The 18669-nt window shown below is 47.3% G+C and overlaps 3 protein-coding genes across 3 annotated transcripts; 2 read left to right on the top strand and 1 right to left on the bottom strand.

Annotated features, from left to right (window-relative positions):
• The first annotated feature begins 2886 nt into the window (after positions 1-2886).
• Positions 2887-3648, top strand: LOC119466630 (uncharacterized). The gene is made up of 2 exons (XM_037727148.2): positions 2887-3357; positions 3434-3648. Exons 1-2 carry the CDS (start codon positions 3231-3233, stop codon positions 3613-3615), a joined length of 309 nt encoding a protein of 102 aa, XP_037583076.1. The 5' UTR covers positions 2887-3230; the 3' UTR covers positions 3616-3648.
• Positions 3649-5302: 1654 nt separating this feature from the next.
• LOC119431567 (uncharacterized) lies at positions 5303-8451 on the bottom strand. The gene is made up of 7 exons (XM_037726192.2): positions 8214-8451; positions 7996-8121; positions 7356-7515; positions 7022-7185; positions 6559-6767; positions 5930-6299; positions 5303-5844 (listed from the first exon to the last, which is right to left on the bottom strand). Exons 1-7 carry the CDS (start codon positions 8411-8413, stop codon positions 5694-5696), a joined length of 1380 nt encoding a protein of 459 aa, XP_037582120.2. The 5' UTR covers positions 8414-8451; the 3' UTR covers positions 5303-5693.
• A 3381-nt stretch (positions 8452-11832) lies between these two features.
• LOC119465722 (sodium/nucleoside cotransporter 2) lies at positions 11833-17733 on the top strand. The gene is made up of 2 exons (XM_049656825.1): positions 11833-12119; positions 12216-17733. The coding sequence occupies exon 2, from the start codon at positions 12317-12319 to the stop codon at positions 14234-14236; it is 1920 nt and encodes a 639-aa protein (XP_049512782.1). The 5' UTR covers positions 11833-12119; positions 12216-12316; the 3' UTR covers positions 14237-17733.
• The last annotated feature ends 936 nt before the right edge of the window (positions 17734-18669 follow it).

Genomic DNA, 18669 nt, shown 5'->3' with positions numbered 1-18669 from the left:
AAAAAGACCACTTGTGAGCATCGATAAGGAAGCTAAGCCACGGCCACTGGATAAAAAAAGTACCCTTTTTTTATCCAGCGGCCGTGGCTAAGCAGAGCAAGCACGTCACTCGGGCGATGTCAATTCTCTCGTCATAAATATTTCGCCGGGTGGTGCACGCGCGAACGTGACAAACCTGTTTCCGTTGGGGATTTACAGCATTGCAGCCCAGGCCGACATATACCGTGCGCGGCTGGCTGATAACGGTGATAACGTGGGTGGAAAGGCGCTTGACAGATCACGAGTGCGAATAGAAATAGCACTTGAACACAACCGTCACACTTTCCCAGTCCTGGATGCTTCGACCTAGTTCAAGTTTTTCAATGTTAGTCAATGTTTGTAGATATGTAATCAAACGATGTATTTCAAAATATTCAAATTATAGACTGAACAAAGTGGAAGCGAGTGACGCTGAAACCACGCTGCTCCAGCTCCTGGTCGATAATCTATAGGACGGAGAAGCCGCCGCCAATATCTTCAATTCCACGTGATAACATAAACTCCGGGGGGGGGGGGGGGGGGGGGAGTGCGCGTGCTTATGAACGATACGTTGAAGTGTGAAATACGTGCGAACTTTTCTAAGACATCAAATGACTACGAACAGCTCGCGAACCAGTTTTAGATCACTCTATTCGCTGTTTTCGATCGCCCAGCCAGTGGCAAGATAGCAGGCTTTTTGGATCGACTTGATATGCTGTTGTTGTTGTTTTGTAAACGATAACGACTTTAAAGTTATTTGTGTGGGCCAAACCTAAATATTAACTTACTTAACAGCGGCACTATAAACTTCAAGCTAGAAAAATAACTAGGAGTGAATGGTTTTAGGAATGTATTGCAGTATGATACAAACCAGCGCTCGTCTTGTGTACTTCGTCTACGTCTTCGTCCTTTTGCGCTGGAACAAAGTAGAATTAGTATCCTAACGAAAGGGACGCAAACTTCGTCATCGTTAATTGATGTGATCTTTTAGCTCATCGTACGAGTGCTCAGATATCTTATGCAAAAAAAGAAAGAAACACGTAACTGGCTGTTACCGAGCAACCTTGCAAATAGTAAAGACATTTCGTTTAAAATATAATGTAGCTGCATTATCAGCGAAAGAACTCGCGGATGATTTTAAAGTATACTTTTTGAACTTTGCTAACCGAAGGACATCTGAAATTGAACTCGGCTATCTCGTCTATATAAACAACTCCATATTCTTGAGGCTGATCATCGAAAATGATGTATTAAATAAAATCGGAAGCGCAATCAGCAGCGCCTCCTAAGATATCGATGAGCTTTTAGTAAAGAATATAAAATATGCTTGACAGCTTTTTTCACCGTGCCTTGCATACATTTTTAACCTTTGTCGAAGTCAAGGTACCTTTCCCCGTAAGATGCAAGTTGCGCGAGTGTACATAATAGTACACCAAACGACAGCAAGGATGACATGATTAACTATTAGCCCCGATGGCAGCGCTTCCTGTTCCTTTAAGAGTTCTGGAGAAAGTAATTGGTAAACAAGTTACTGAGTTTGCACAACAAGCACAACGTACTGTTTGAATCTCAATACGGTTTCCGTAGAGGTCCTGAGCGCAGAATTCGTTCTACTCGCTAAAGAAGAGTATATTCTGACGCGAACAGACGCCTGGAAAGTTGATACTTCGACATCTTCATCGATTTCACAATAGCCTTTCAGTATATTCATCACGAACTGTTTCTTGGGAAAATAGAACGTTATGATTAGGGTGGAAAGGCTGCAGGTTAAATCAGGTTTAATCAGTTGAATCAGAAAATATCAATTTGGATGGATTTTTTCCCCCGAGAGACTATCAGTGCATTGCGGAGTGCTCCAAGGTAGTAAGTATTCTTGGTCTTTGCTTTTACAGCGAAGCTGTTAAGGGCTAGGTTCCCCAGAATCGTGTCCGCGTGTAGAAAAAAAATGTGGTTGATCCCTCTTATATAGGAATCGGTATAGAACACGAAAGTGAAACGTGTAATGTTTATTAAAGTAGTGTAATGTTTATTGCACATTGATATATAATGTCTATTGGTGTTTTGTGGCTAAAGCGCCCTTAGGCGTTGATGCACCCACGCTGACGCCTGGTGGCACGTCTCCTCCATCACGACTACCAACGTCGATGACCATGAGCAACCGTCGTGCATATGGAAGCTGCACTACGCTGCACACGCTAGCACAACGCGAAAGACGAAGCACGTAACTGACACACTAATACAACGCGCAAGACAAAGCACGTAACTGAATCGTCACCGAGTCAAATCAGCGCGTACAGCGCGTCGTAATTGCAGCCTCCGCGATCAACTTCAGAAACATTTTCAGAGCTAATTGCGGAGGCCACGCTCCGCTGTGCTGAGTACGGTGAACGCCACCTAAGTGGCGTTGGTAGTGCTTCTTGATGCCAGCGTCCCTTCGAATGCTGGCATCGAGGCGTCGTAGTGCTGAGACCACCGAAGCGTTCACTGTCGGTGCGCGTTAGTGTCATAATGCAGTACTTCTCTTTTCTGCTCGTAGGCGGCGGCACCGCCCCGAGCAAGAGCGCGGGTACACGGAGGAGTGTTAGATCAACGCCTCCTCTAGAAAGATGCCTGCCGCGTGCGCCAAAAACCTGCTGCCCTTACCTTTCCCATTTTCCTCCTTTCCACTTGAGGTAGAAGCTAGTGATCGTAGCGGTGATCGCTTGCAACACACATGCGCGCATGCGCACACCACCGCACGGCCGCCGACGCCGCTACCGCCGTGACACCGCACCACCCCAACCCCCTGCGGAGATAGGGTAGATGCTGGCGCCATCTCTCGACAACCCACCGCAACTCAAGGCGCGACGGCTACAATGGGTAAAGGTACGTCCACACTAGCGACAAAAACGCGCGCGACACGCCGCGCGCGGCAAGCGGTGCTGTCGCGCGCGGCAAGATTCACGAAAAGCGGCAGCAACGCGCGGCAAACGCGCGAATGGGTGCGAGACCCATTTTTTCGCGGCAGCCGCGAAACGAGCACCAATCAGAAGCGCGCCGCGCTGTTGTGGCGCCATCTGTCGCACAAGCGTAGAATCATAATGTATGGGCTCTGAGATCGAACAGTGACAAACACGCCGTAAAATCTCAGAGGCCATTTCCAGTCAAGGGGGCTGTTTTTGTTAAGCCTTCCCACACCGCCATCGAGACGTCGACGAAGAAGTCGCCTGGCAATGGAGGCTTTTTTGGAAACAGTTCGGGGATATCCGTGCCTGTATGACAAGTCGAACGGCGATTTTAAAGACAAGGATCTGCGCGCCAACCGCTGGCACATTATTGGACAGCAGTTTGGCATGACAGGTGAGTAATTGGTGAAATTTTCTGAATGTTGCGGAACATGTGCGAGCATGTCATTGTGTTTGTGTATACCATGCAGGCGAGCAGGCAGCGGGGAAATTTAAAAACTTCCGCGACCGCTGGCTCAAAATAGCCCTTGAAAAAAAGAAGGCCTGCAAGAGTGGTGCTCCCGGCAAGGACGGGAAAGTGAAGACCGAGTGGACGTACTTTGATATTGTCGACAGCATCCTGCGGAGCACACCGTACTACGCGGAAAAGTAAGGTGCACTTGTGAAGTGTCGTTCACCTCTGTTCCCGCTCACACGGGGAACTGATCTGATGCATATATTGGAATATTTGCTCCCTGCGTAAATGTATGCTCGCTAGTGCACGGGTACATGTACTACCGTGTTCAGAAATGCGACTTAGTTTTGCCGTGGCTCACGTGAACGGCTGACGCGCCGAAGGAAACGAAATGACCCTCTCGGACATGTTCATTACAGGCGATTCTTAATCTTTTGTAGACCAAGTCCAGTCGCGAAATTAATTTCTGAATACGGCCGCTCTCTTATCATGCTCAAAAATGGTGCTGTGTTGTTCAATACTTCGAAGAGGCATGTGTCCGACGCCCGCCGTGCACGAAGCGAATTCGTGCAGCGCACGGCCGGACGTATTTCTGTATTTCTTCGTTAAATAAGGAGTTTTGATCCTAGAACACATTCATACATATCATTTTCACGTAGAAATATTAAACGCGGTTGAATAACAGCTCGCGGTTTTGTTTTCTGCCGGCCATGCCCGCCGCCTTTCTTCATGTTGCAGCATTTAGTGACTGCATTTTTACCTATCACTCCAATTTTCAATATTTTCCTGCCCTCGTCTGATGGCTGCGATATCCCGTGCTTGCAAACTCCTAATTCGCTGCTCTCGCATAGCCGACATTATCGAAGCAGTTACTAAATTACTGTCATTTTTTCGTTTCCTTATTTTGTTGCTCGGGGGTTTTACTGTACGATGCAGAACAGGTTTTATTATTTAGATATAGCTGCATAATTGAGAAATGCTAACCTATGTGCGTGTATCGTGGAATACAATACTCGATGTATGGTTGCTTTTCAGATTAACCACGAATATCCCACTGCTACAAAATGGGTAGGTAGTAATCCTATATTTAACGATGTCCTTGAAGACTTAAATTAGGTGTTTACACACTGATTCCTGCCCTCACAGACACCTGCAGCAGGCCGAAGAGGCACTCCCAACTAGTAGTGCTGCAGGCGATTGGTATTTTGTTTCTTTGTTTACGTACTTGGAACTGCATGAGGTACTCTGACAAATATTGATTCAGCATAAATAAATCTTATATGCAGTTGGCCCAGCCCATCGCCTGCTGAAGAACTGCTGGATGAAATGTATGCTTTGTCACATTTTGTTTGCACTACCATCTAACACGTCTGTGTACTTCTGTTTATTATTTGTTGATGTTAATGCAGATGCTCCGGGAGAACACGTATATGCCACTCGGACGACGAGGAGAGCTGTGGGTGGGTACTTGTGAATTTATTATGAATGATCAATCGTAGAACACACATCCATGAAACACACTTGCTAAATGAAATATTTTATTACTTACAAAGACGGATAATAATGTATAGCATAAATTGTCTTGCTGGCAGTAAAATGCTGTGCACCACATACTGGACGCTTCATATCCTGTTGTCTTATCGAAACACATTCTCTATGTATTTCAGCTTGCTCAGTCCAACACTGAGTGAGGCTGAAGCATCTTCCGGGTGAGCTTGTCTCAAGGTATGCTACGTTGTACCTCTCCTAACAGATGATAATTTTCTTTTCATGCGCCACCAAGGTCCAGCAGTGGCACCAACCGAGTGCAGCCACCAGCGAAGCCACCAGCGCAGCCTTCCCAAGCGCGACTTTCCGTGGCACCACAGTCTCGGTAGCTCTGCTGTTCATTTTTCCTGCAAAATATTTTACGTCTGTGTAACTGTTCACTAAAACTGCGGCGTTGTCATTACAGTAAAAGAAGAAAGAATGACACATTTGAACAGGCTGTTCAAGAAGCGTTGGGGAGCTGCAGCACCACATTAAGTAGAATTCAGAGCGCAAGGGAGCTTGCAGTTCCCAGTGCCCAAAGCCCACCAGATGAATGCCAGGAGGCGGCCACTTGGATGGCCACAAAACTGCGCAAGCTTCCGCCAAGAAAACGTTCTGAAATACTGTTTAAAATTCATTCCCTTATTTTTGAGGCCGAGATGGAGCTTCCCGAGTGAATACGTGTATATTGAGCTATGTTCCAGCAATAAAGAACGCACTCCAATTTGTGCAGCATTATTGTGAATTTATGCGCCTGCAACATATGTTTTGAGCAAATGATTCAAAAACTGCATCATTACCTCTATTCCCGCGCGGGTCACTATCCTCTCCTGCCATGGCACTCGTCCTTCATTCATAAAGTAGGTTGCCAAGTGGTTGCGCATATCCATAGCTGTCCTGCAAAAGCAACAAAATGCAACACCATCAGCGGCCCAACAAGGGAATCTTGATTGTGCATGCTTTCACTTGCGAGATAGTTTACCTTGCTGAATGATATCCAGACATAGTGACGAGATCCCCCATGCCCGGCAGGCTGTCACTGCCAGCTCTCCAGGATCCTTCTACGATGTTGCCTTCCCAGTCCTCATGATCAGTGAAACCCGGAGGGCTGTATGCAGATCGCGATTGCGGCGAACTCAGCAGGAAGTTGTGCAATACAACGCATGACTTCACAATATTTTGTGTCGTTTCCTCCGATGCACGAAACGGTCGCCGCAAAATTCTCCATCTGCTTGACATGATTCCGAAGGCATTTTCAATCAACCGTCTTGCTCGGCTCAAGCGATAGTTGAACGTTGCCCTTTTCAGGTACTCTTGCCGCTGAGCTGGGTCATTCCTGAACTTCTGCAGATCTGACAAAAAGGGAAACAGTACATCACAGGCCATTCGTCATTTGGCCACGTGCTAAGTAGCTAAACCAGTGTTATCTATGGTGTACGCTTATATCTCATTGATTTATGTCAATTGAAAGCGTTGCAATTTACATACAGAGTTCAATGTAGCTTTAATTAACATTATAAAAAAGGAGCAGAACACCATAATTTACTAGAAAAGCAGCATAAATAGTGTGTTAAAGGCAGAGATATGCAGTGAAAATAACTTCCAACTGACCTCGTCTTGGATAGGGCCTCATCATGAATGGCTTCAGCGGAAAAGCTTCATCGCCAACCATGTGGTATGGAATGGGACCTATTGAGCCAATGCTCCTTGGCTGAGGAATGCCCAACAAACCCTTTTCCAGCACTTCTAGTAGAGGAGATCGCTGAAATATACCGCTGTCACCTTCACCGCCGTAATGGCCAATGTCTACATAGGTGAACCTAGAAGTAGACACACATTAGTACAATGAAGAACACACCCCTGTACATTCTCTATTTATTTTGCAGTTGTCTACGGAATTATGTACTACATTCGTTATTCTAAGTTTATAATAAACACACAAAGTTCGCAAAGGCGTCTGTTGCAAATTAGAGCACACTGACAGTTGAGCTTGCTGTGGTAACATGAGACCTTTTGAGTGCAAGCTGAGGAAATCAACACAGTAAAGTTCAAAGCATTGACAGAATTCACTTACTTGTAATGTGCATCACACACAGCAAGGAGGACAACACTGAATGTTTTCTTATAATTTAAATTCCTCGATCCTGAGTTGTCTGGGCATTGGATGTGCACATGTTTGCCGTCGATGCTACCTATGCAATTGGGAAAGTGCCAAAATTCTTCCATGTCTGCAGCGATCTGAAAATAGCAAAGCCAAATTTATCACCCATATTACGCACTCGACCAGCACAAACTCATAATACAGAATGGTGTCATATTGAACTATTGCACGGTATCCTTAGAAAGCACTGCTATACCTTGGTTGCTCAGATTCCAGACAACATAAATTACACCGCTTCTCTGCTTACCTTTAGCCACTCCTGGGAAGTTGCTGGAAATCTTAAATACGTTGACTGAAGAGCGTCCCAAAGGGCGGAAGTTGTTTGTCTGACAATTTCACATGCTGTTGACCTCCCTGTTAGAAAATTGTAGGATAAGCTCCTGAAGGTGTCTCCATTCGCAAGGAACCTGTAAAAAATCATTTAAACTTTTATTTTGAAATTAACACTCAGTACTGTGCTCTACAAAATATTTTCTGGGTATTCCACACTAAAAATGCAAATATAGTTTCAATAATAACATAAACAGCTAAGTAAATAATTACGGACTGGCCTGTTCATTTTTGCACAACCGAAAACACTGAATGAAGATAAACTCGGGCTTGACGTGCTAGAACAACGAACTGATAATGTGGCACGCCATAAGTAAGTGTGTGCAAGCGTGCAGAAAAGGGGGGGGGGGGGCATTTTTGGTCGCCTACGGTTCTTGAGCGTGCACCAATGCACGGTACAGAGGCATTTCGGTGCGTCGATCTCGCAATGAAACTATGCGCTGTGCGCTAAGTTTCCCGCGCGTAAATAAGATTTCATTTAGGTGTCAGTACAAGTGTAGCATAGATATTCGGTATTCCCGCGTCACAGAAAGAAATAGGGTTTAAATAAATCTTACCGTATCGTCATTGCTAGTCGATCATGACCAGAAATGGGATCGCGGAACGGTGTCACCTGCCGCTCAATCAGGGGCCGCACGAGACCGAGCAAAGTGTCGAAGACACTCGGCGGCATTCGCAGGTAGCTACAAGAAACGGCACAATCTTTTGTGAGCCTCTACGATATGCAGGTTGCAAGCACTGAATTGAATGAAGAAGTAGTTATCGGATCACTTACTCTCTGAAGTATCTTTCGTCTCTCGCGCGCAGGCGGGGAAGCAGAGTGTGCGCCTGGCTCTCAGTGTCCCTGTACCGCCATATAGGGCGCACCCAAAACTTTCTCGTCCGCTGTCTGGCACGTCGACGTCGCACAAGTAAAGAACAAATAAGTATTATAGTGTTCACAGTCACCAGTAGCTCCTCGTCCGTATCCGACATGCCTGAGCGTGACCGGCAGTGGCGCAAAGAAACACAGACACTTCAATGACACGAAATCGGCAGAAGGGAGAGCGTGTTGTCACGAGAAGTATCGAATGGAACGAGACAACGCGGGACTCCACGCGCCGTTGTCGCGTGCCGCAAAACGCGAATGTGGACTTGCCCGGGCGCGTCTGCCGCGCGGGCGCTTGCCGCGCGCGGCGTGTCGCGCGCGTTTTTGTCGCTAGTGTGGACGTACCTTAAGCGAGCGACGCCGCAGGCATCTTTCTAGAGGAGGCGTTGGTTAGATATATAAGGCGCGTCTGTGTAGCTCTCTGCAAATGCGTTTGTGGCGCAATGGGTTAAACGCTCGGCGACCTATCGTCGCGGACCGAGAGGTCGTGGGTTCGATTTCCAAATTTTGCATGTTTGTGGAACTTTTTCTTCTGGTTTCTTTCTTTGCATTATGTTCTATGACGTATTTCCGTGACGGAAACCGTATTTCCGTGACGGAAATACGTGTCGGAAATACGTGACGGAAATACGTGCTGACGTATTTCCGTGACGGAAATACGTCAGTAAAGTCTTGGTGGACCCCGGCATAAAACACTTTCGTGTTAAAAAACTATCATCATCAGCAATTTCTGTGGCTAAATGCGCGGCGGGGTTTGGTTCCATGCGCGTTGCGGTTTCCCGCCAGTTGTGCCTTAGCACAAGTGTCAAAACGGATGGTGGGTGGTCCATTGTTATACCCCTTGCCACCACCGATGCCTCTTTCACAAGTGTCGCGATACTCGGTGGGGGCACGTCCCACCAATCGTTGTGCCTCTTTGTCTCGTGACGTAGAGATCGCGCTATAGCGCTGTTATCAGTAGTTGCCCCTCGAACTCGCTATGTGACGGATGCTCGTTTAACCACGTCTTCCAGGATCCTGATGATGCCGTGCAGTGTGCCGCGGATATGAACGCTGTGGCTCATGCGCTAGTCTATGACGATGGGGCAGTCTTGTTGCAGCAAACGCACTACTTGGCCATCGCGCCAGGCGAGAACAAGACGCCGGTGTCCTTGCTCTTTTACGAACATGCCGAAGACGCTCAATATAGTCAATAAGGATAATATATAAATTCACTACAGCAGACGTCACAGCTTCGCTGGCTTCCATCTTCACAGTAGTGGAAGGGCTCTGAATTTTTTTTTAATATACATCTTAACGATACAATTTCAACCGCTGCTACCGATAAATATTTAACCTACGCGGACGATACTAGCTTATTTTTCACAGAGATACGTGCAGACTAAATTATAGACCGCGCTAACTTATCGCTGATTAAACTATTTAAGTGGTAACAAAAAAATAACCGGTACATAAAAATTAAGGAAACGAAAGCTGCCGTCGTCCTAGCTCAAAGAAAAGGCTCTGCCCCGAAGAAAAACAATTCCACTCTATTCTAGCTTCATTTACTTTATAACGTTTACAGTATTTTTTTCTTACAGAAAAAAATTCTGCAAACTTTAGGGAAAATTATTTTTAAGAACTTTAGGGGTTTCTTTTAAGAAAACATGTCGTGGGATGAGCAGGCAAATCTTGCCGGAAACAAACTGACACAAATCATTGGATTAACATACCGAAATCGTCAAATACTAAAGTGTACTGCCATTATGTTAATATGCAACGCCTTGTTTAACTTTAGGCTGAACTACTGCCACCGGTTATGGGGCTATACGACTGAAGAGAATTTAGACAAACTAGGCAAAACTTTTAAAAACACATTTTTTACGTGCTATGAAAAAATGTGCCGTCAAGCTTCGATACTCGGAACGTCTTCATTAAACACAATATAATGCCTGTTTTCAATATGTACAACTATCGCCTTTGCAAAGTCTTTAAACAAGAAACAAAGAATCAAGCGCATTTTTAGCGACAACTCGCGAACCTACAAGATAATATATATATATATATATATATATATATATATATATATATATATATATATATATATATATATATACACGCAATGTCGAACAATGGGTGGTTGCAAAATTAAGAACACCATACTGCATTCAAACGCTACAAAATGTACTTCCTAGACAATTAAATACGTTACGGAGCAGAACAATAGGCATTGATTTTCGATAAATACGCAACATTTACTGCATAAACATTTACAGTCTGCCTTTTCTAACATCCATAAATTTTGTGTTGTCACACCACCCCTTACATTTTTATACGGCGTAGTACTAATTATTTTTTTATTTATCATCGCGGCTGTTCGTGCTGTTCTCTGTGTGAGATTGACTTGTATTACTTGAATCTTTATGTTGCTTTTTTCTACATTTAGTATGTTGCATTCATACGTCAGGTGAAGCCGGCAGATCAAGTCTTTAGTCTGTTCAGTAAGGTAAGAATGCCCGACTCATTAATAACAATTGCAGACATGCTGCCGTCGGATCGCACAAACCAGTCAGGGCATGTAGTGACGTCTTCGCAGGTGAACGCTGAAGAAAACGCGTCATTTAGTAATGACGGGAACCTTAACATACAATATCAGCATACACACAGTGGTGTGTGTATGTTTATTTGTGTTACCTATGTAATTATTATGCTAATTTATGTAATTCGCTGCTGGCGTGCCCACAATTTCGATTATTATGTTCTATGCATTATGTATGTATTTTTTATATAATGTGCACTAGGTATATTATATAAAGAAACTATATTGTCGCTTTTTTGTTGCGCTGCCTCTCTGCAAGTAAAGGGGGGACGACTCCGTAAAGCTGTCATTCATGGCAGCTTTTTATGTGAGGCCTCTACAGTTCAAATTTCGAACAAAAGTATTCGGTTTTTTCCGCGTTCGCAGAATAGCAGTCGATAGCAAGAACCGACTTGAAAATCAGTTGCGCTTCAGGGCTGTCTTAGAGTCCCAGAAGGATATTAGAATAGAAGTAAGCGCTACCGGCGGTGTCCAGGTTTCAAGAATACACGTCGGTTTAGAGGAACGCAGATTGGAGCGGCGGGAGGTTACGACACAGATCAGTGGGTTACGGCGACATCAATGCTCGCGCATAAAGGTACTGCGATATCTTTAGTGCTTATATAGATACGATTTGGAACATTCTTTCAATTTTTTTTTTTTTCATTCTTTTAGTCCTTCTTCATCAGCCCCCACGAGGCCGCGCAATCCTAAGCGAAGGGGTTTGCTATCGATGCTATCGATGCTATCGCAGGGGTCTGCCACTCATAACGGAACAAGTGATAAGGGAAGGAAGGCATCGGACGAAAACAACCCTTACGTAACATATTACCCCGTTCGCGCGCAACTGCCAATGTCGACCCCAACTGATATAAATCTAGATACAACGAACGCGTATCCATGGCGCCAGCTATATCGCTGCCATTGTTCCTCATTTTCTATTTCGAAACTGGCCGCAATCTTCCCAGCAGCGCAGCTATCGTGAGCGCACATGCGTGCTTCACTCATCCGGCGGGCACGGCGGCGTCGGCGCGCGCGCTTTCCGCTCAGCTTAGCCGACGCGCGCGGAATGAATGTGAATTCCGCCGTCCGTGCCCCTTTTCAGTTGCCGCGGGGCCTTACGCGGTTGGACGACCCGACGGCAATAACGCTGCGCTGTTCCTGCAGCTGCCTCGGCGCTCGCGCGACCTCGACTGCCGCTCCGCTGTAACCGCTCGCTCCGTGCCTCGAAACCTGCTCCCGAGACGAGGCTAAAGGTACGCAGAAACAGGAGGCGTGCGAAACAAGAAGCGGTTTGCGTCAGTCGCGCGTATACTCTCCCAACGCGGGCTTTCTTTTTTTCTTTCTCCCAGACGTCGAGCTAGGCGCGGAGCGATCGGACGCGTACCTTCGGCCACAGCGCGCTTCGTCGTTCGCGATTTCCAAGAGCTGCCGCGGAATCTGGCCATCTTCGATGGCCCGTCCGTGGCAGCGCAGCCTGGACATCATGCCGCCCAGAAGAAGCGGTAAGCTGGCGGCGTCGGAAGCCCCCGTGCCTGACCTGTTCCCGGCCAAACTGTCGAAGGGGGAGGTCAACCCGGCGTTCTTCGACGAAGGCTGCGTGGACGCTACGGAAATGCAACCCGCGGTGTCCCCCGGCTCGAACTCGGCTGCTGCCGGCTCTCCAACGCCCTCGGATCAGCGACAGGCGGCGCCGTTCTCCGAGAAGACCTCCTGGAAGAACCGGCTGCCTTTCTTCGCCAAGGTGGCCGCGGCTTTGCTGTTCCACGCTTACCTGGCGGCGGGCATCGCGCTGACGTGGAGCAGCACGCCCGACTTCTGTCACGACGTCAAGTTCCTCACGGTGATCACGGTCATCGTCTACGTCTTCGTTCTGTGGGGCGCCGCTACCACGCTGTTGGGGAGCGTCGGCGTGGTTCGTGACGCGTGGCAGAGCCTTAGCGACTGTATCGAGACTACGCGGGAGAAACGCCGCTGGTTGCGGCCGTGCTTGTGGTTGTTGCTGTGGCTGTGTCTACTGTCGTTCATAGTGTACGACTCGATCAACGACATCCACCGACTCATCTCCCTCGCGGGAATCGTCGTGCTCATCTTACTCGGCTTCGCCTTCTCCAAGTCCCGCCTTAGGGTGAACTGGTACCAGGTGATGTGGGGACTGCTCCTCCAGTTCCTACTCGGGCTCGCCGTGCTACGCTGGCCCCACGGCAGGGACGCGCTGCAATGCATCGCCGACAAGGTAAAGAACTTCCTGGACTACACAAACAACGGATCCTATTTCGTCTTCGGACACCTCGCCTCTGGGTGGAACCTGACCGAAGCGCTCGGAGACTTCGCCTTACCCAAGCAGGACATGGCGCAAAACGTCACCAACGCCACAAACGTCACCGCGCCGCTCGTCGACACCATCAAGTCGTTGCCCGGCGTTTTCATGTTCCAGGCGCTCCCTGTGATACTTTTCTTCAGCTTTTTCGTGAACATTCTGTACTTTTACGGCATCATGCAGCGGCTTGTACTCATAGTCGGTAGTTTTTTGCAATTCACCATCGGCACCACCGTGTGCGAGTCGATGACCGCAGCCGCCAACATCTTCCTGGGAATGACCGAGGCTCCGCTGGTGGTTCGGCCGTTCCTGTCAAAGATGACGCAGTCGGAGCTGCACACCGTAATGACCGGTGGCTTCGCCACCATCGCCGGCAGTGTCATGGCCGCCTACATTCGTTTCGGCGTCAGCCCCGCCCACCTGATGACGGCGTCCATCATGAGCGCGCCAGCTGCGTTGGCCTACTCCAAGCTGCTGTACCCGGAGACCGAAGAAAGCCATACGCAGCGCGAGAACATCGAGATGCCGAAGAGCGAAGAGCGAAACGTCTTGGAGGCGGCTTCCAACGGGACATCCTTGGGGCTGGCCATGATTGGCAGCATCGTGGCCAACCTGGTCGGCTTCCTGGCCTTCCTGGCCTTCCTCAACAGCACGCTCCAGTGGTTCGGCTCCATCGTCACCCTGGACTACCTCACCTTCGAGTGGCTGCTGTCCAAGGTGTTCACTCCGTTGGCTTTCATCATGGGCGTCCCCTGGAAGGACTGCGGCACGGTCGGCGAACTGATCGGCATCAAGACGTTCGCGAACGAATTCATCGCCTACGCGCGGCTCGCCACCGTCGTCCACGAACTCGACGAGCGATCGACGGTGATAGCCACGTACGCCCTGTGCGGGTTCTCTAACCTCGGTTCCATCGGCATCTCCATCGGTGGGCTCGGCGCCTTGGCCCCTGAGCGTAAGGGTGACTTGGCCGCCCTCTCCTTCCGAGCCCTGGCTGCAGGATCGGCCGCCTGCTTCCTCACTGCCTGTGTGGCCGGAAGCCTCATCCCCTAACACAGCAACCACGTGGAGCGTATTTTTAACGTATTTTATGCGGCCGACTTCAGAGCTTTAACTCGGAAACTCCCATCTAGATACACTTGAATGAATAACTCGTTTTAATGGACATTTACTGCACAGACTTTAGTGATATTTCTTGCATTGAAAAAAAAAGAAAGTAATATATGCCGATAGCAGGGGGCCTTCTTTTTAATTTTTTTAGGCCGTCAGTTCGTTTCTTGACAAGTTGCTCAAAAATTCTTTTAAGTTTTCAAGACTGTGACGTCAAGTTCACAAGTGTGTAACTCAGCAACAAAGACGCTAAGCAGCATCTGTGAGCTGGCTCTTAATGCAAAAAAAATTAGGTGAACATTTTGCGCTGCTGTGAAGTATATTAATTATTTGGGAATACTACCTGTGTTCCAACGCCTTCGCAAACGATATAAAGATAAGACGTAATCTGAGAGCTAATGTAACTTATTTTACCACTTCGAACGTCCTGAAATATACAGTTCACAGAATCGTGATATCCGTTTATGGCACAAAGCTGCTACATTGAAAATTACATGCTTCGTACTTTCTTTTCAATTTTCTCTTTTTTTTACCTTTAAATACATCTGATGGCTCCAAATCAAAATTTTCTCGCTGCATTCGGTAGGATCTAGCCTTTCCCTTAAAGGTCAACTGCTACGAAATTTCCCACTGGTGAAATTGGCTATATATGAGTAGTATTGCTATGATGGAACCATGGCAAATATCTAGGGCTGGCAGTTGTCTAATATCGTTATTAGAGGACTTCAAGTAGCTCAATGAGCGATGATGCAGGTATCTGGTGGTTAAGCGATATTAGAGAAATCCCAGAAAGTTGCATCCGAGATATTTACCCCGGCCTCGGAGATTATGCCCTGGCGCTGCGCACTTTCACAGCGTTCCGGGTTCTGCGTCACTTCCGGCGAGCGGTAATGGCGGTGTTTTTGTCGTCTGTTTTCGATGCCTAAAACGTCTGTTTTCGCCACGTTGTGCCGATTCACATGTGAAACATCAAGTTTTCCAGGTAAGCGGACCTAGACCTGCGCTATTTCAATCTAGGCTGCTTACGCGGTCCAAAATTGCGTTGCAGTTAGTCTTAAAGTGCAACGAATTTCGTTGAAAGCGGTCCAACTGTTGTGTGACAAAAGTAGTTGGGCGCTTCACATCTACTTGAAAAGGGTAATCGGTGTTCGGCCCCGAGCTAAAGCACCTTGTTACCCAACGCAAGGTCACGGTGCTGTTTTTTCCCGTGACCTAGCATGTGCACCGTTATGCGCTCGCTTTCAACACCGCAGAACCCGTTCGAACCTAAGTTTCAGTGCGGTCATCGCTCACCCTAAAACTGAGTCGCCGACGCTGCGCTAAAAATGCGTCGGACAGGCATTTCATGTCGTTATCACTTAATGCACCGGTGCGTCAAATTATGATGAAGCTCTCGAGGGAGCCTCACCTATATATCAACTCTGCACCCAGCATAACGCGCTTCATTTCAAGGTGCCTACTGGTATTCCTGGTGCGATGTTCATCTATGTAATCCGTCACGTCCATCTTGACATCTTCACGATGAGTAAAAATTAGTTTATTTCATTTCGAAGAAGGTATAGACGATCATAGTTTCTGTTTTATGCAGGTATGGTTCAGCAAATTGTAGCACTTACCTCAATGAGGCATCACGAAATGCTAGCTTCTTTTTTTGTGTGTGTAGTTATGTGCAAACATACTGTGAACAGTTACAACCAGTGCGCTTTGTAGTGCGAAGCTGTTCTGTTTATTGTTACTGCTCATGAATTAATCGGGAGCCCCCAACAACGGCGTGCCTCATAATCGTATCGTGGTTCTGGCGCGTAAAACCGCAGAATCTAATTAATATATCGATTTTTCGCCTAGGCGCATAAGCTTCCGTCCACGGATATGTCCCGCATCTTTTCGTATAACGCCCTGTCGGCGAATAACATGAATAACAAATAAAAAGCTATATCTCTTTAAAAGAATAGGAGTGTGTGACCATATGGAAGAAGATGGCAATGGGGCCAAAAAAAGTACTTATACATTTGTTGGTGCTTCCTATAATATAAGCTCGAACACTCTACAGAGACTGAAAGACAGTGTCTAGGCCGCCGGACCACATTGTCATGCAAAGCGAATTGCAGACCTATTCAGTTCAAGGTAGCCTGGTTCGGTGCTTTGTTCGACTCAGGCGCAATCAAGACCATCGTATCGACGCGGGGGCCACTCATTTTGACGATACCGTTCACCAGACGATGACCAAAAGACATGTCTGAGACCGGTGAAAATACTCGACCGTTTGCTGGAAACCTCGGCTTGCCTACGATGGTGCCTACGCAAAAGCGTGTGTGTGTGTGATCTTCCACAATCGCGTGAACTATCTTGTACATCGTGGACGGCACGTCATCGCAAAGTTTGCGTTTGACGGTCGTGGCGGCAACTGATTCAACAATGTTCCCGACAAACCCTTCTGACAAACTTTCGTATGTATCTTCCCACCGTTCCCGGCTGTCATGCACTGGCTTTTGTTGTCCTGTACAATTCATACTGCCTTTGTTACTGAGAGGAAAGCAGCTGTTATTGTCGTTGTCATTTTTGTTGTCGTTGTCGTGTTGTTGTTGTTTACTCAAACTGGAAACTCCAGGAAAACAAGGAGATTTAGTCACCATGCAATGCTGACGGCTACTTTTCAAGTCGCAAGGATGTAAAAAAGAATATAAGTTATTGTTGTCCTTGTCTTTGTTGTTCTTTCTGTAATTTATTTTCCTTGAGATTCATCGCGCTTTTTGTCAACGGCAGTGAGCTCACTGAGAAAGTCACATGCCGCTCTTTGAAACAAGTGTAGCCTAGTTGCTCCTTTGTCGACCGAGCTCAGGTCCGTGAGATCGCCAGCCGGACGCACTAGCCTCTTGACTTACAAAGGTCAAACTTTTCCTTACTTGTTTAAGAAAGAGAAAGATTGTAGCTCGGAATGCTGCAGATGTTGACCGCAACAGCCAGCTTAGCTTAGCTTAGCTTAGCTTAGCTTAGCTTAGCTTACAGCTACAACTTAGTGCGCTGAGCGCATACGTTCTCTCGATCTCTATATGCCAAGAATGAACACAGCGCTGCTGAAAGGCAACGCCATCGGGTAACAGAGGCGACGTCGTCATTATTGATGTGACGGCTTTGCAGCGATGCCTACTGAAACACTATCTGAATGAAATACTAACATTTACGCTTTGCGATATCTTGCGCCGAAATGGTATTGTAGTCTGTCGACAGTTTTCTCTCCTAAGTGCGCTTCTGTGCATTGCAAACTACATTTCTGACAAATGCCTTGCAGACAGTCCTTTAGATAACTAGAATTATTGCGTTTTGAAAACAAGATTCCCACCGCCGCTGGGCACCCACTGGTTCAAATGGGTACAAGCGTGCCCCGGCCTGGCGTTCGGCTTTCTTCGGGGGTGATGCGCTTGGGAAAGGAGCCTGCGCCCTGAATTCCCGTCGAAACCAACGTGAGCAAGGAAAAAAACTGATGTCTGGGCCGCTCCCATGGTGGTCATTTGCCATGTGGCGCCCCAAGCACCTATTGAGGTGGGGGCGCCACATGGGAAATGACTTGTCATCCCTGCCCTGCAAAAGTAGATGTCCAGCGAAGCAAAACGAGAACATGATGATGAATGCAATCTTTTACAAGTAATATGTTAAGCATGAGGTAAGCGAATATAAGCGAGTCCATTCTTTTCAAGTAGGGCATAGCTCGAAGCGTAGTATGTCGCGCAACGATAATGGGCAATAAGGTGATGGTGTACGTGAGTCCGTAAATGGCAATTGCGTACGTAGTATGCGAACGTATGAAGTTAGCACTGAGAGTCCGAAGTGTATGTAATGGGAAGACATGACGTAGCTTATAAAGTACTGGAATTCTTTTACACATAATAGCCAGTGTAGTTTCACGGGTGTGTTTTTGCCACTGCAGTTGGCTGTCAAAACAGAACCCTAAAATTGTCGTCCCATTAACCCCTTGAAAGTGACAGCAGTTAAAGTTTAAAGATTGAAAGTTTAAACTGTCAGCATCATCGTCATCATCATCCGGCGTCATGCGACAGCTGTCCTTACCGCCACGAGCAGTACCAGCGACGCTCGTCAATGGATTGTGGTTGCGTGCAAGAGAAGCTCGCTAAAGAGCATTCGTCAACGCTGGCTTCCCCACAGCGGGATTTTACTTGTGGAGAAGCCCACTGACCTCACGTTTCTCGCTTTAAAGGCGAAAGCCCGTGCATGACCGTACGTAACCGAGCACGTTCCCATGGCAACGGTGATCATTGCAACAAACAAAGAAGTGCAAAACCGTGTATTGTCCTCCTTTGGCACGGTTCCGGTACCAGCGCATGACAGTGTTCCACTGCCCCTTTTGGCGCTTCTCTCCT

This window comes from Dermacentor silvarum, chromosome 10, assembly GCF_013339745.2.
Source record: "Dermacentor silvarum isolate Dsil-2018 chromosome 10, BIME_Dsil_1.4, whole genome shotgun sequence".
NCBI classification, from domain to species: domain Eukaryota; kingdom Metazoa; phylum Arthropoda; class Arachnida; order Ixodida; family Ixodidae; genus Dermacentor; species Dermacentor silvarum.
This window is presented reverse-complemented; position numbering and strand designations above follow the sequence as displayed.

Coding starts and splice junctions, on each gene's coding strand:
- LOC119466630 (XM_037727148.2), top strand. CDS start 3,231: ATGGAGGCTTTTTTGGAAACAGTTCGGGGATATCCGTGCCTGTATGAC. Junction 3,358..3,433: donor ACAGCAGTTTGGCATGACAG/GTGAGTAATTGG, acceptor TATACCATGCAG/GCGAGCAGGCAGCGGGGAAA.
- LOC119431567 (XM_037726192.2), bottom strand. CDS start 8,413: ATGTCGGATACGGACGAGGAGCTACTGGTGACTGTGAACACTATAATA. Junction 8,122..8,213: donor GACGAAAGATACTTCAGAGA/GTAAGTGATCCG, acceptor CGTTTCTTGTAG/CTACCTGCGAATGCCGCCGA. Junction 5,845..5,929: donor TCTGGATATCATTCAGCAAG/GTAAACTATCTC, acceptor TTGCTTTTGCAG/GACAGCTATGGATATGCGCA.
- LOC119465722 (XM_049656825.1), top strand. CDS start 12,317: ATGGCCCGTCCGTGGCAGCGCAGCCTGGACATCATGCCGCCCAGAAGA.